Consider the following 13,575-nt stretch of genomic DNA (forward strand, 5'->3'; position numbering starts at 1 on the left):
GGGTTTGGATATGCTTGCCTCCAGGCTACTGTAAAAAAATTAACCCTGTCCTGGATGAAACTAGGACAAATGGCATGTCCTTCTAAAAAACACTTTAATGAATTCTTTTCATAATCAGAGAGTTAAATAAATAATAATTTTAAGGCGATCATAAGTAACCTGTCTTTAATGAAGTGGATGATCTTTCATCCCCAGTCGCAGTGCGCTCAGTATGCTGCGGACCGGAGAGAGGAGGAGAAGATGTGTGATCACCTCATCAGTGCTGCTAAGCATCGAGATCATGTCACAGCCAACCAGCTGAAACAGAAAATACTCAACATACTAACGAATAAACATGGTGCCTGGGGAGCTGTTTCTCACAGGTAAGCCGCAAACATACAAAGTGTGTGGCTTTAAACCTTACTTGCAAAGTTTGAGAGACACAAGCATTGTATAACAGAAATACGATTTTATTAGGAGTTTAAATGTACTTAAATATAGCATATGCAAAGCTGAACAAAGTGCAGCTCAGTCAAGTGAGTATTCCTGTTAAAAAATAATTTAAAAATATCTAAAATGTATAATTTCTTCTGTATGTAAACCTCAGTATTTGAGGTTTTATTGAGGGCTTTGTTCAGTACTGGTTTTAAAAGTTCATTCTGTTCAAGATAGCAGTGAAATTAAATGTTTTCTTACATCATGTCAAAGACAAGAGCCTTGCTCCTCAGAATCACAAAAATAGCCAGTGGCTAAAGTTCTGACCCTCATGTGGAAGACTTGAGCTGAAATTGCTCCTTTCCTTCATTCAGAGCAAGGTCTTGAACCTGGGTCTGTCATGTGAGTGCCCTGTCTGTGAAAGTAGAGTCTGCCAAGTCTCTCTCTTCTTTGTGCATTCTAGCCACAAATACTTGATTATTTATTCAGATTGAAACAACTCAAGCAAAAGAAATCAAGGAAGTCTTGCTCCCAGATAACCAAATTTTACAGCTTGATTTTCTATTTAAATTCCTATTTGTCTGCTCTGAATCACACAGTGAAGAACAGATAGCTTCATTTAATACAAAAACTTTTTTCTAGATAAATATTTTTTGACAAAACATGCTTGTATTTATGTTGACTACATAGTTAGGGTTTAAGCCTATTAGAAAAGTTGCCAAGTAATAAATTTGACATGTCAGCAATAAGGTTTAATAAATAGCACATATACTGTTCATTCTTTTTCTAATTCTGTCTAGTTGGTTCCTGCAGTTATACCATGTTTGAAACAAAAGTGAAATTTTTCGTGTTCATTATCCCTGTTTCTTCTAAAGAAATCATTCTCTTCTGGATGATGATAGAAATATATTTATTTTTTAAGATGGTAGAAATTGTGGAAATTCAGTCTTACAGAAATTCTGTAGTCTAACACCAGAGACGTTCTGAGGGAAATTACAAAAATGACAAGTAGAATATTGTCATATGGTTAATTCAAGACTGGCTTAGTCCATAAGGGATGCTTATGTTATCTCTAGTTAAGGATTAAAGCTGTGTGTCTGGACACTTGAACATGCTAAAAATAAATGCAATTTTCGCTCCTTTTAATGTCTTTGAATAATGAATAACAATTTTTGAATAATGTTGTTGCTCAGCTTTGTGAATGGCTGCAAACACTTTACAGACTTAAATTTTAAGACTACCTTTTCCAGGAGACTATGTCTTCTTAGGGCCAAATAACTTCTGTCTCCTGGATTATTGATGGCTTCCTAAATGGCAACAGTCCATTGCTGCGGCTTTTTCTTCTCAAGTCCATGATAGTTTCTGATGGGCTTGACACCTGTGACAAACCTATGAAATTTCTTACATTGAACAAAAGAAATTTTTCTTTTATCCCTGTAATGCAACTTGTCCAGTGTTGTCTGATTCTCAGTTACTGGCAGAGCTGCTTTCCCCTTTCGGTGCTTGTAGTGCTAGGTGCAGCGTTTGGCTGGGTTGTGTTTTAGCCACAGGCAGCAGCTTAACCTGGAGAAGGGGGACACGGTGACAGTACAAGGTCTCCAAGTGGGGTTCCTCATTTGCAGGAGCCAGTTGGGAAATGATCTTGCACTGCAGGTTTGACTGTGTGTGCTGTGGTAGCTTTGTGATCCAGCACCTTCTGTTGTGGGACTAGTGGGCTGTGAATGGGGAGGTTTGGGATGGCAGCAGGGAGATGGAGATGTTCAGTGGAAGAACCTCTGAGCCTTGTTAGGGTCACTCAATGGGCAGGTCTGAAAGGCTTTAAGGGCAGAAAATGGAGAGGGGTCTCATAAAACTCTTCAGCAACAGAATGCAAAAACTGTTGTTAAATAGATACTCCAATACTTTTTATATGATGGAGGTTGAGATGTCTTCCAAAACCATGCACACCTCTTGTCTTGGCTGGCACAAAACACAACAGGACTCAAGTCTCTGCTTTTAGTTCCTGACAAGGAGTTACAGCATTAGCAGTGTCTTTATAAACTCATGCTTCTCTGTGCCTTGAGAGATACAGCCTGACTGGAATACAGAGCTACTTTAAAGACACACAAAAAACACATTATCACACTAGACCTCTACACTTCTGTAGTGATTTTAATATTTCCATTGAGAAAAGTATTCCCAGTTCTGAAGATACACTGCTAGTCTCCTGTTCAACTTGAGAGCTGGACACCCTTCTTTGAAATGGTGAATTTAGGAAGATCCTTCTCTGTCCTGTCCCAGATGGGGCAGGGTAAGAAACAGGCCATCACTTCTGCACAATAAATACTTGGGTAATAGCAATGCCTTTTGGCATCCAAAATGGATAAGATAGTAAAATATTTGTGCAGACATGAGTGTGATTCTTCAAAGCTTCAATTCTCCATCTGCACAGTGGCAGCTATCAGTGCAGCATAAAGTACAAATATGTATAGAATCATAGGATCATTTCAATTGAAAAGAACCTCTAAGATCACTGGATCCAGCCATTAACCTAACACTGCCAAATCCACCAATAAATGATGTCCCTAAATGCCATATCCCCATGTCTTTTAAACAAACCCAGGGATGGTGATTCAACCACCTCCTGGGCAATTTGTTCCAATGTTTCACAACCCTTTTGGTGATTAAATTTTTCCCAATATCCAATCTAAACCTCTCCTGGCCTAACTTGAGGCCATGTCCTCTTGTCCTATCTTGCCCTGTATGTTTTTGTTTATCTCTTCTCAAGAAAAACAAACAATTTTCAAGTTCTTTAACATAGATGCTCTCGTTACAAAATATTATGGTTCATTTCATCAAATATGACCCAGCTGTAGAGAAAAATTTTCCTTATGTTTGCAGTTCAACAGATTATAGTTCTAAGGCACCTGAGGTTTTGTGTCTTTGCAGAAAACAGCAAACAGCATTTACTATTTAATCTGTAGGTGCCACAAAGCTTACTCTTTGGTCATTGAGAAACAAAGAGACTATTAAGAACCACAGAAGGTTAGTACTGAGACGAAAAGCAAGAGGTCTGATCTTTTGATGTATTCTACATTCTATAGTATTTGTAAATTATGAATTTTAAATATATTATCATAAAATCTTCCCAAAATGTCTGAAGAAACAAGAATTAAGTTGAATGGTATGAGTCAACAAAATACCATATGAGACTTTGAATTCTGTTAGATTGTAGTTATATATAGATAGCTTAACTAAAAATATCATAAATTAATAGGTGACTTGCATTTCAATTAGCTTCCTAATTAGCTATTAATTTATGAAGATGAAATTAATTATAGCCTAGTACCCCACAATTTGAATAAATGCCTACAAACACAACAATTTGTACAATAAATTCCTGTCTCTATGTTAATCAATCAGTAGTTTGAATGGTTTGAGAATCTCTTTACTCTTCCATCTCCTTCTGACTAAAAATGGCAAATAATAATTTTAGAAAAAGCTTTCATTTTTATTACTTGTCAGTGTTAACTTCTTTCCTCCTTCACAAATGTTTTGCCTTTATATCTTAAAGTGAAACCCAAAGCTCTTTTTCTCAGTTTCTGCCAAGTGTGAGCATCAAATCCTCTATAACAAATAGAAATTTACTGAATCATTTCATTTTCATCTATGTATCTCAGACAAAACATAATAGATTTCAAAATAAATCCCATTAGTTGTAAATCCTGTTTGTGCCCTTCAACAAAACTAGTTCCGTTTTCTGTAATTGGGCAATTTTATACTTTTAGGTATCTTTGTAATAGCTTACCCTAAACATACTTGTTTTTTTTTTTTTCCCTTTTTTAATTTCAACATTATATCAAAATTAAAATTCTGCAGGATTTTCCCATTTAGATGAGAAATTGGTGAGCTGGTTATTTTCTTGATGCACTGTCACTTGTTCAGAGGGAATCTGCAACATCAGGAAGAATCAAACAGGGTGTTTCATAGCTTAGCATTACAAGCTTCTTTAAGCCAGCACTTACCCTCAACTTTCTTCAGGGTTATAGTTTTTGTGTCACAACATATGCTTCCTTCTGCCTTCTCTGTCAGCTTCATATGGTGCTTCTCTTCCTCCCCATCTGTGTCTCTCCCCATACACATATTAAAAAAAAAAAAAAAAAACTTTTGTAAAACTTGTCTGTACACACAGTTCAAATTTATCAACCATATGAATGCCTGTGTTTTGGCCCATAAGCTGTTACTGTCTTACTTCAGCTTCTTGGTTTTATCAGATACCTCAACTTTTCAAAAACTTTTATTCAAGAATGCTGAATATAAATATTTCTACCTTACAGTCTATATAGATTTAAAGCAAATTAGAGCAATAAAAGGAGTTCAGAATTCCAATTAGCCTTCAAAATCTAAATATGAAATACTTGTCATAGATATTTTCATATGATCAGTTTTGGTATTCACAGGAGGACTACTATAATGAGAAAAATGACATTTAAAAATGAGACTTGGTTCTCTTGCTTTCTGTGATTTAATGAAGGAGGTTCCACCTACGTTAAAGCAGCTGTACCAAATAGCAAGTATACAAGGGCTTTTTCTCTTCAAATCCATCTTTGGTTAAACTAGACACCCATAACAAATTAATCATTCATGGTGGAGGGCAGAGCTGTCAAACTCATTCTGTGGTGAAGACCAAATTCGTCTGGGGAGACAGGCTGGAAATAAAAAGTTTCTTGCCAGACAGCTAGTTTTGTCTCTCTCTGTGTTGTGTGCTTCTGAAGAGATTGGGTTCTGCTGGGGGCCAGAGGAATGAGAACGGAAAGAGAACTCCCTTTCCCAAACCTATGGGGGTTGGCAGTTAAATAAGCTGATTCTGGAAAAACACTGATTTTAAACCAAATTTTTTCAGTTTACAGCAAGGGAGACTAGATCACAGGAATTTAGAACGTTGTTTCCCTTACAGCCATCCTTTGGCATTCTCTGACTCCATCTTTATATTATGCTGTCTTAGGAAATTCAGAGAGGCACAGAACCCATTCTTACCCCCCACTGCAAATCAGATTAATATGGTTTAGCTATTCGTTCATTTCTGGCTCATTTTGACTGCTAGGCATAAATTACAAAGGGGGCTTTAGCAGTGGGAAAGGTGTAGGACCAGATCCTGTCTACTGGATCCAGAAGCGTGTTTGATGTGCCTTTCTTTGTGACCTTTCTTAAAGGTCTCTTAAGGTTATGTGTTTTTTCCACATACTCTGTAAAAACTATGAATTTTCTGTTTCTGGAATTAGTGGAATTTTAATTTTTTTTTTTTTTTTGGCAGAATATATTCTTCAAAATTGGTCTGATTGAACTGCATACTTTTTAGCTTGTTCTTCAGCTATCCTGTTACAAGTTCCAAATATTTAGTTCTGAGATTACTTCATCACAACAAAACACTAAGAAAATGCTTTTCTATCTTCTGTTGTTTTTAATTTACTGCAATATTTGAGAGACCTTGAGATCAGGAAATGTGTCAGCAACATATTTTCAGTGCAGTATTAGTTATTCATTTATAGCAGGATTTAAACATGAGTGAGATGACTTTGTTAATCTGATCACTGTATTGTAGTACCTTACATTTCAGTCTACTTTTTAACTTTCTTACTGTGCTTTCAACTGTGTGGCTTCTCCACCTATTGCATACCCTCTTTCTTCCTCCCTCCCTGACTGCTTACCACTGTGGTGTATTTGAAGGAGCTCTTGCTAATGGAGCTGAGAATTTTGACAAGCATGGTGGAAAAAGGGGAATGGCAGAATTCTGCATCCTTTTCTAATAATAGGTGTAGGGTGATATTTACAGTATAGAGATACCTGCCAAGAAAGAAGCATTATATTACTAGTGATGGGCTGTACAAGCAACTGCGCAATTTGCGTATGTGGGATTTATTCACTTCTGTATTTGTGCAAGGTTGCTCCGTTGTTTTGGACTGTGGCGCTGTTCTATGGATTTGTTCCCACAGCTGGAAGAAAGCTCATAAGAAAATATTTTTTTTGGAAAGAGGTAGTGTTTTTAAATGTTGAGAAACAAGTGGTGCCCAAGAAAGGCTTGTTCAGCTCTAGAGAGCGCCTTGTTTTTCTCTAGGAAATACAGTACATTTAATTTCATTATAAAGAAGGAAGTATTCTGCACTTTCACCTTATGACTTCTGCATTAAGAAGATTTTTTCCCTGCTTTTTTCTACCTAAATTTGGAGTTTCCTCCCCCCCCAAAAAAAAAGGAAAGCTTTGTAAATTTTTTTTGTTTTTAAGAATTAGGGACAACAGATCTTTAGATGTCAATATTTTCTTTAACTGGAACAGTAATCAGAATATAGATCCAAATTTCATACAGTCAATTTGCCATCTGTATATTTATTGTAGGACTATACATAAACCAGAGGAAGACCACCATTAGCAGACTGAGGGGGACTTCTGCTCCCCCTTAAGTCTAGCCATGGGTTTAGCAAGTGCATGCACATGCAGCCATTCAGCTTCCAGGGAACCAGTCACAAGAACAGATATAAAGGTTCAGACCTCTAGTCCATCCAGCCTTGTAATCTTCAACTATAACTGAAAAATTAAGAAACAGAAAGGACAAGTAGACATGATGGATCCATCTAATACCCACTACTCAGACTTCTTGACTTTTCAACTCAAGATTTCCCAAGGAATCTCAAATTCAGTCACTCTTGATTTTGAATTTTCCATGTCTTGGTAGGGCTTCAAAGTACTTTCTGCCTCCATGTTTTCCTCCTAGTTCCTGCAGCAGAAACAAACTCTGCAGTGGTTATCAGCAGACTGGACTAACAGTTGCTGATATTAGACAATATTCCTAGCACCTGTTCTGCTTCTTTTCCTGCCTTCAATTTAGAAAGAAATAAAAACTCAGTAGAAGCCATGAGGGAAGAATTTCTCATTGCTAGAGACCACTTTGCTCACTTTTCCTCACATGTCTGCTTAGTAATACCTGGGCAATATAGCAGTGGACTTCCATCTTCCCCATATAAAAGAATAGAAAGCAAAGAATAAAAAAAGAAATAAGAAAATTTTATGCTTCTAAGACTGTATTTTCTCAGAAATTAAAATTCTTTGACATATTATTTACTTTCTGACATAAAATGGGTACGACCTTATTTTTAAGTCTTTTTTAAGTACTATTACAATCCAGGGTTCTTTCCCATGTGATGCTTCAAATATATTACAGAAGGTGAATGCCCAGCTGTAGATATTTTTTTTTTTTTCTCTAGGAGAAAAATCTGTAGTGTTTTGGTAGACTTCTCCACCATTTCCTGCTGTAGACATTAGAAATGCAAAATTTAACCAGAAATGAAAACCCAGTGGAACAATTTTGATTCCCTTTGTCTCAAAAGCTTAATGTCTTGTAGGTTTTTTTTTATTTTAAAGGTATTTATGTCCAACTATACTATTGTCAAATAATTTCAAAAACTGAGAATAAAGTTTGGAAAGGAACTGAAGATTAAATCATCTTCAGGCACCAAGGAAGGTGTAGTGTGGTACATGCCAATCACATCCTTTGCATCCCCTTTTCTTTGGGGGATATGAAGTGCAGTTCTGCAAACACCTCAGAAAACCTATTCTATGTCTTTGAGAGATGTATAGTTGAATTTGCATGTGCATTATTAGATCATTTTCTTTGCTTAAAATTAGAATAATTATATGTGGTTTTAAACCTAGCTCTTGTCTTAGTTCCTTTTCCCTCACAGTAATGTGTAATCAGGTAATATATGTAATATACTGATCTGTTTCTATTGTCTGCTCTGTTCTTGGGTTTATTTTTCTCCTCTTTTTCCACAGTAAGGGAAAAAAATCAGCCCTGATGATTTTTTTTTTTTTTTTCCATTTTTACTTCTCTCTGGTACAACACTTGGAGGCCTATCTTGCAGTATTGCTGCAGGGGAGTGATAGGCAAGTGCATATGGAAGTGGTGCTTCCAAGTGCCACAAAGAAGGAAGTCCTGTCTTCAGGTGTACAGGAGGAGCATGGTTACCTGGACACAGAGGCCAGAACCAGAGTCTTGTCCCTTCCCTCTTACCTATAGTTTGACAGGAGGTTTCCTTGGGTTTGGTGTTTCTGTATGCATTTTGTTAGCCCATTCTGTATATTCACAGATACTAAGCTGTGAAGATCATCCTTAGACAACTCACATTTCTGATTTCTGAAAAATATTCCCAGCATATGTCTCTCTTTCAGTTGATCACTTTTGGTTGGGTTTTTATTGTGGATTTTTTTGGTTGATTGGTTGGATTGGTTGGTTTGGTTGTTTTTTGGTTTGTTTTTTTTTTTTTTTTTTTTTTATTCATTTAGTTTAACTTTTTAAAACAGTGAAAAAATAAGTTTACGCAGATTTACTTTGATTCAGAAACACAATGTCAGTCATAATTGTTACATGACTTAAAGGAGATTGCTGTACTTGATTATACCGCATTCTTTGTTGATAAAATAGACATGGTAATACAAAGTATAATTCTAAAGACTAATTACATCATTCAGGTTGATATTGAAAGTACTGTGTAAGCTTGGTTTTATTTGGTTTTACATAGCTTATGTAGATTTGGTATATTTGTTATTATGGATTTACTTTTTCTTTATGATTGTATTTTTACATGACTTGTAAGTTCTCTTTTTTTCAGCAGTAATATCTTTTCACACAGAGTTTTGATGTATATTTTAGATCTATTTCTTGTACACTTACAGATATAATATATCTGAAGGTGACAGATTGCAAGCTTCTCACAGTATTTGGACTCCCTAGTATATTGGTAACTGTTGTCAATAATATGGACTGTTGGTTAGGTTGTAAAGCTTCATTGCTCAGGAGTGTTGTATTTTGAAGTCATCTGTCATGGATGTGTTAGAGATAGGGGTCTATTTATGTTTATGGCATTTTAAGTAACTCAGTAAGACCCTTTAAAATATACAGAAAAGGCTTGTTTACTGTCATCACTGCTCACTTAATCCTGTGACCTTGACATGATCGTACGCCCATAAAGCTCCCTGCAGGTAGTTCAATAAAACAGATGAAGATGAATAAAACAGAGTCTAATGATTGTTTCAGCTTCAATAATATACTGTCTTATGCCGTAAGTATTTCTTAACCATTCAATAGTGCTGAACTATTTTAAAACCCAATAATGTAGCAAATTATCCAGTTGTCTAGATTATTACAAAATCCACCAAAAGATTCATAAACCACATAGACTCTGTGTTTAATTTGAGAATGCTAACCATTGTTTTGAAAAATAGCCTGTATGCACAATGCCAAAACACTAATATTTAAATTATTTCTTAAAGTGTCCTAATTTTTCAGATTCCCAGATTTTTCAGATTCAGATTGTTGGGTTTTTTCTTTCACTTTACTTCTGATACCAAATTATATTTCTTGAGTGGGGATGCTTTTGGTTTTGTTATAGCCACAATCTGAATCTTGGAAATATTCATGTGAAATAGATTTCTTTAGATGATTTACTAGAAGCTATGTTTGCACTTATGGTAGGAAGCAATAAAAATGTACATAAAGAGGAAGTTAAACTTGATGTCTCTTAGGCTCAATTTATAAAAACTACTGAAGCCTTTGGGATACTTTGCCATAAGAGTGCAATAATTTTTATGCATAATATATCTTGTTCTATGTGAAAAAATGGAGGAAAGTAAAGTATGATATATTTGCCTCATGGTGAGTGGAATGTTGTTTTGGTATTAAAAAGTGTTCAATTTCCTTAATATCTAGACATTAAAGTTTCCAATTTCTGTTAGGTAACAATGCATTATTTTTAAACACATAATAATCTTTTATACTAAATAATGCCCTAACCTCTTCTACAGTCTTGAATAAAATGTGCAGTTTTCAAAGTTGATGACAGCTTAATAGTAGAGGAAATTTATTTAGTGAACTTCAGACAGTATTTTCAGTGGTAGACTTTCATACTGAACTGCTGAGCTAAAAATTATGAATTAGTGAGTAAAACCTGTCAAAAAAGAAGAGCAGCCAGAAACAAGTTTTAATATGTATCTCCCAAACCAAAACAGACTCTATTATCCTTTATTATTTAATTTAAATTAAGAACTACTGAGAAGAATGAGAGAAAATAAAAAGCTACCACACTTTTTTTTGGCCAAATGCCAGAAAAAGTTCCTTTAATAATAGTCCTTTCATGTGAGATCATCATGATGAGTTAGTAAAAATCTCAGTTAGTATACTTTTAGAGCACCCTGATAGACAAACTGTTTAATCATTCCCACAGAATGAACTACCTTTCATTTCTAACACTCTCGGAATTAAATTTTTTAAAAAACCCAATTGGCAATTTGTGTGGAATGGCCAATTTCTCTGGAAATGTTTTCAAGGAAAACTGTATGGTCTGTTATATTTTAACAAAGAAAGTGTTATAATGTTTTGAAGCCTGATTAAATAAAACCAAAATATTAAAATTAGTATAAAAGATTGGAATTTATGAACAATTCAGTAGTGTTAGAGAAACATTAGAAACTGTCTTTTAAAAAAAGGATTTTTTTTACATAGAAATTATGTTTTTCTTTAGAGTAAATCATCCTTTAGCTTATCAGTATGCTGAGGCTTAGTTTTTGACTGGGTTTTTTGACATATGATAGTGTTTATGTTGTTATTCTTGCTTGGTGAGGAATACATTCTCTTCCCTAGAAAAAAGCAAATATGTTTCTTCTGAAACACACACAATAAAAAATTGATGCACCTGGCCTCCACTGGGTATTCATTCATGCTCCTTTCTGAGTGGTGATCCAGTGTAAGCCATGTGCATTAATTCTTTGGTATGTTTGTTGCACAATCTAAATCTAGATTTAGGTCAGTGTTGGGTTTTATCTATGGAACTCCCTGTATAACTGTATCATTTGATAACCTTTTTCTAAGCTGTGAAAGTGATTGCCAACTCAGCAGGGACTTTCAAAAGATTCTGCTGGACACCAATAAATTTTAAACAGAGACCTTTTCTTAGGAATGCCCTCTTTTGAAAGTACTAGAATAGCTCCTTTATTTCAGTCACACTGACAAATTTCTAAGGGTGGCACTCTTAATGCAGTAAATGCAATATTTATTTAGGGGATTCCCCTTCTTTAAAATTAATCCACAAATTATCAATTTGAGTACACTAAAATTAAAAACAATATACTTCTAGAAACTTGTTCTCTATTAGGATTATGAAAATATATTTATTTTTACTCTTTTTTTTTTTCTTAAATTTAACTTGTCAGAATCCTCACAGTAAACTTGTGATGCTTTTAGAAAACAGTAGCTTTCTAAAAGACATAAAATCTGTAGGCAAAATCTCAGCTGTAAAAATTAAAAGGCCACAATGGATATTCCATGACAAGCAAACATTTATAGACCTCTGTGTCATTCATGGTTTCAATAACAATTATGAAATGTTAAATCACGGGCAAGTTTTGAGGTGTCTCTTAGTAAATATTTAAGTTTCCTTGCCAGTGGCATCTTAGGTTCTCCATTGGCTCCAATTGTCTGAAATTTTTATTGGTTTATCCCCATATTTGTCCACATAAGCAGTTGTAAAGGCAGGATACATACCTGCTACTGGTACTCTTTCAACCCTGTTAGAAATTCATAGTTAATATCATCACCAACATTAGAGAAGCATAAAGGGAGGTCAGGGAATGATATAATTGGTGTGCATATAACTTAATATCTGCTCCAGAAATTGCAGGAATTTGGACAACAGATGAAATAAGGTAGGGAAAGGAAGGTTTTCAAACTACCAAACAAGTACTGTCTGGCTGAGAAATAGCTTTAGGTGTGACTGAAGAGTCACTTTGTAGGTCCTCTGGGTTTTGATCTGACTGACAATAGAAAAGCTCTGTAAGCAATGGTCCTTCCTCCCCAACTTTTATTATCATGTTTGCAATCAATAGTGAAACTATAAAGTATCAGCCAAGCATTTGTATTACCTTTTGGACTGAATTTCAATATAGTATCTTATTTTTCACTATTTTGAGAACAGAAAAGAAAGGCATGAATCTTCTCACTTTCCATACCTGTGTTCACCACTAATCACTTTGTTCTCCCTCTGATGGCAAAAAAGGCAATCAGCAACAAATTTTTAAAAAAATTTACTAATCTAACATCAGTGGAGAAACATTAAATTTTTAATTCCTTTATGAGCTGGAAGAATTTTTGGGAATTCCAGGAAGGACTAGTTGCCTTAATAGAAAATCTAAGTTTTTCTAGGTCTTCACATTTTACATTTGAATCAAGATAAGAGCCTTTGGGGTCTTTGTCTGAAGGAGGGAAAAATTAATGGGATATTCCAAGGTTTACTCTATGTTTACATGGCAACTTACTTTTTCTTTTTAAACCATTCAATAATAATGAAGGGGGAACATGGTTTATGGGATTTATTGTCGTGAGGTGTGTGGACTCTTCCTCAGTTTTTTGCCTAAATATAACTGTCTCTGCAACTCAATGTAGATCCCATGATGTGTCTCTAAATAGAGTACCTAGATGTTTCTTACCTTACAAAAATTTTCCTGTAGGTTTGGGTCACTGAAAAGTTTTCAAATTATGCTTTACTGAGTGCATGCATAGTTTGTGCTCTCTAATATATGGGGAAAAAAGGGGATGTAAAATGACTATTTTATCTGGTTGTTTCATGTATTGAAATCAAGAATTAAGAGGTAGAAGTACCGCAAAATTCTGTTTCATTTGTGTACTGCATTACGTGACTGTGCTCATGCATGCATTTGTGCCATAGTATGATTTAAGTCACAGAGTATAATCTTTGAGATTTTCTTCAGCACTGCTGCTTAATTATTCTTAGTTTTGTGGTGTACTTATTTATCTGCATTTTCAGTCTTAGAAATTATATGCTTGGGCATATTTCTTGAGCATTCCTGGGTAATGCAGGAATATTTTGCATCTGATTTTGAGGGTGGGTGAGAGTTGTTTATCTGTGGGTCAGGAAAGCAATAAGAGTGAAAAAAATGATATGTTATTTCCATGATCTAAATGTTCTGCAGCAGTAGGAGCAGCTGAGCAGCTCACTGTTATTCAATGCTACATTAACTTTTCCATTAATTCTGGTGCTGTAAAACATGAAGCCCTTAAGCATTGTGAAGTTGCTGCCTGATTTTTGTTCCTTTACATGGCTGCTGTATATTTGCATG

General features: G+C 35.1%; 1 protein-coding gene and 1 long non-coding RNA gene across 3 annotated transcripts in view; one reads left to right on the forward strand and one right to left on the reverse strand.

Moving 5' to 3' along the window:
- NBEA (neurobeachin) overlaps positions 1-13,575 on the forward strand; it is a 454,830-nt gene that overhangs the window by 235,245 nt on the left and 206,010 nt on the right. For both annotated transcript variants that reach the window (XM_053932002.1, XM_053932009.1), the window contains exon 38: positions 196-362. In XM_053932002.1, the coding sequence (XP_053787977.1) occupies positions 196-362 (167 nt within the window). The remainder of the gene's footprint in view (positions 1-195; positions 363-13,575) is intronic.
- LOC128781973 (uncharacterized) lies at positions 78-4,796 on the reverse strand. Its single transcript, XR_008428598.1, has 2 exons — positions 4,419-4,796; positions 78-297 (listed from the first exon to the last, which is right to left on the reverse strand). It is a non-coding gene; the product is annotated as an uncharacterized LOC128781973 (long non-coding RNA).

This window comes from Vidua chalybeata, chromosome 2 (assembly GCF_026979565.1).
Source record: "Vidua chalybeata isolate OUT-0048 chromosome 2, bVidCha1 merged haplotype, whole genome shotgun sequence".
NCBI classification, from domain to species: domain Eukaryota; kingdom Metazoa; phylum Chordata; class Aves; order Passeriformes; family Viduidae; genus Vidua; species Vidua chalybeata.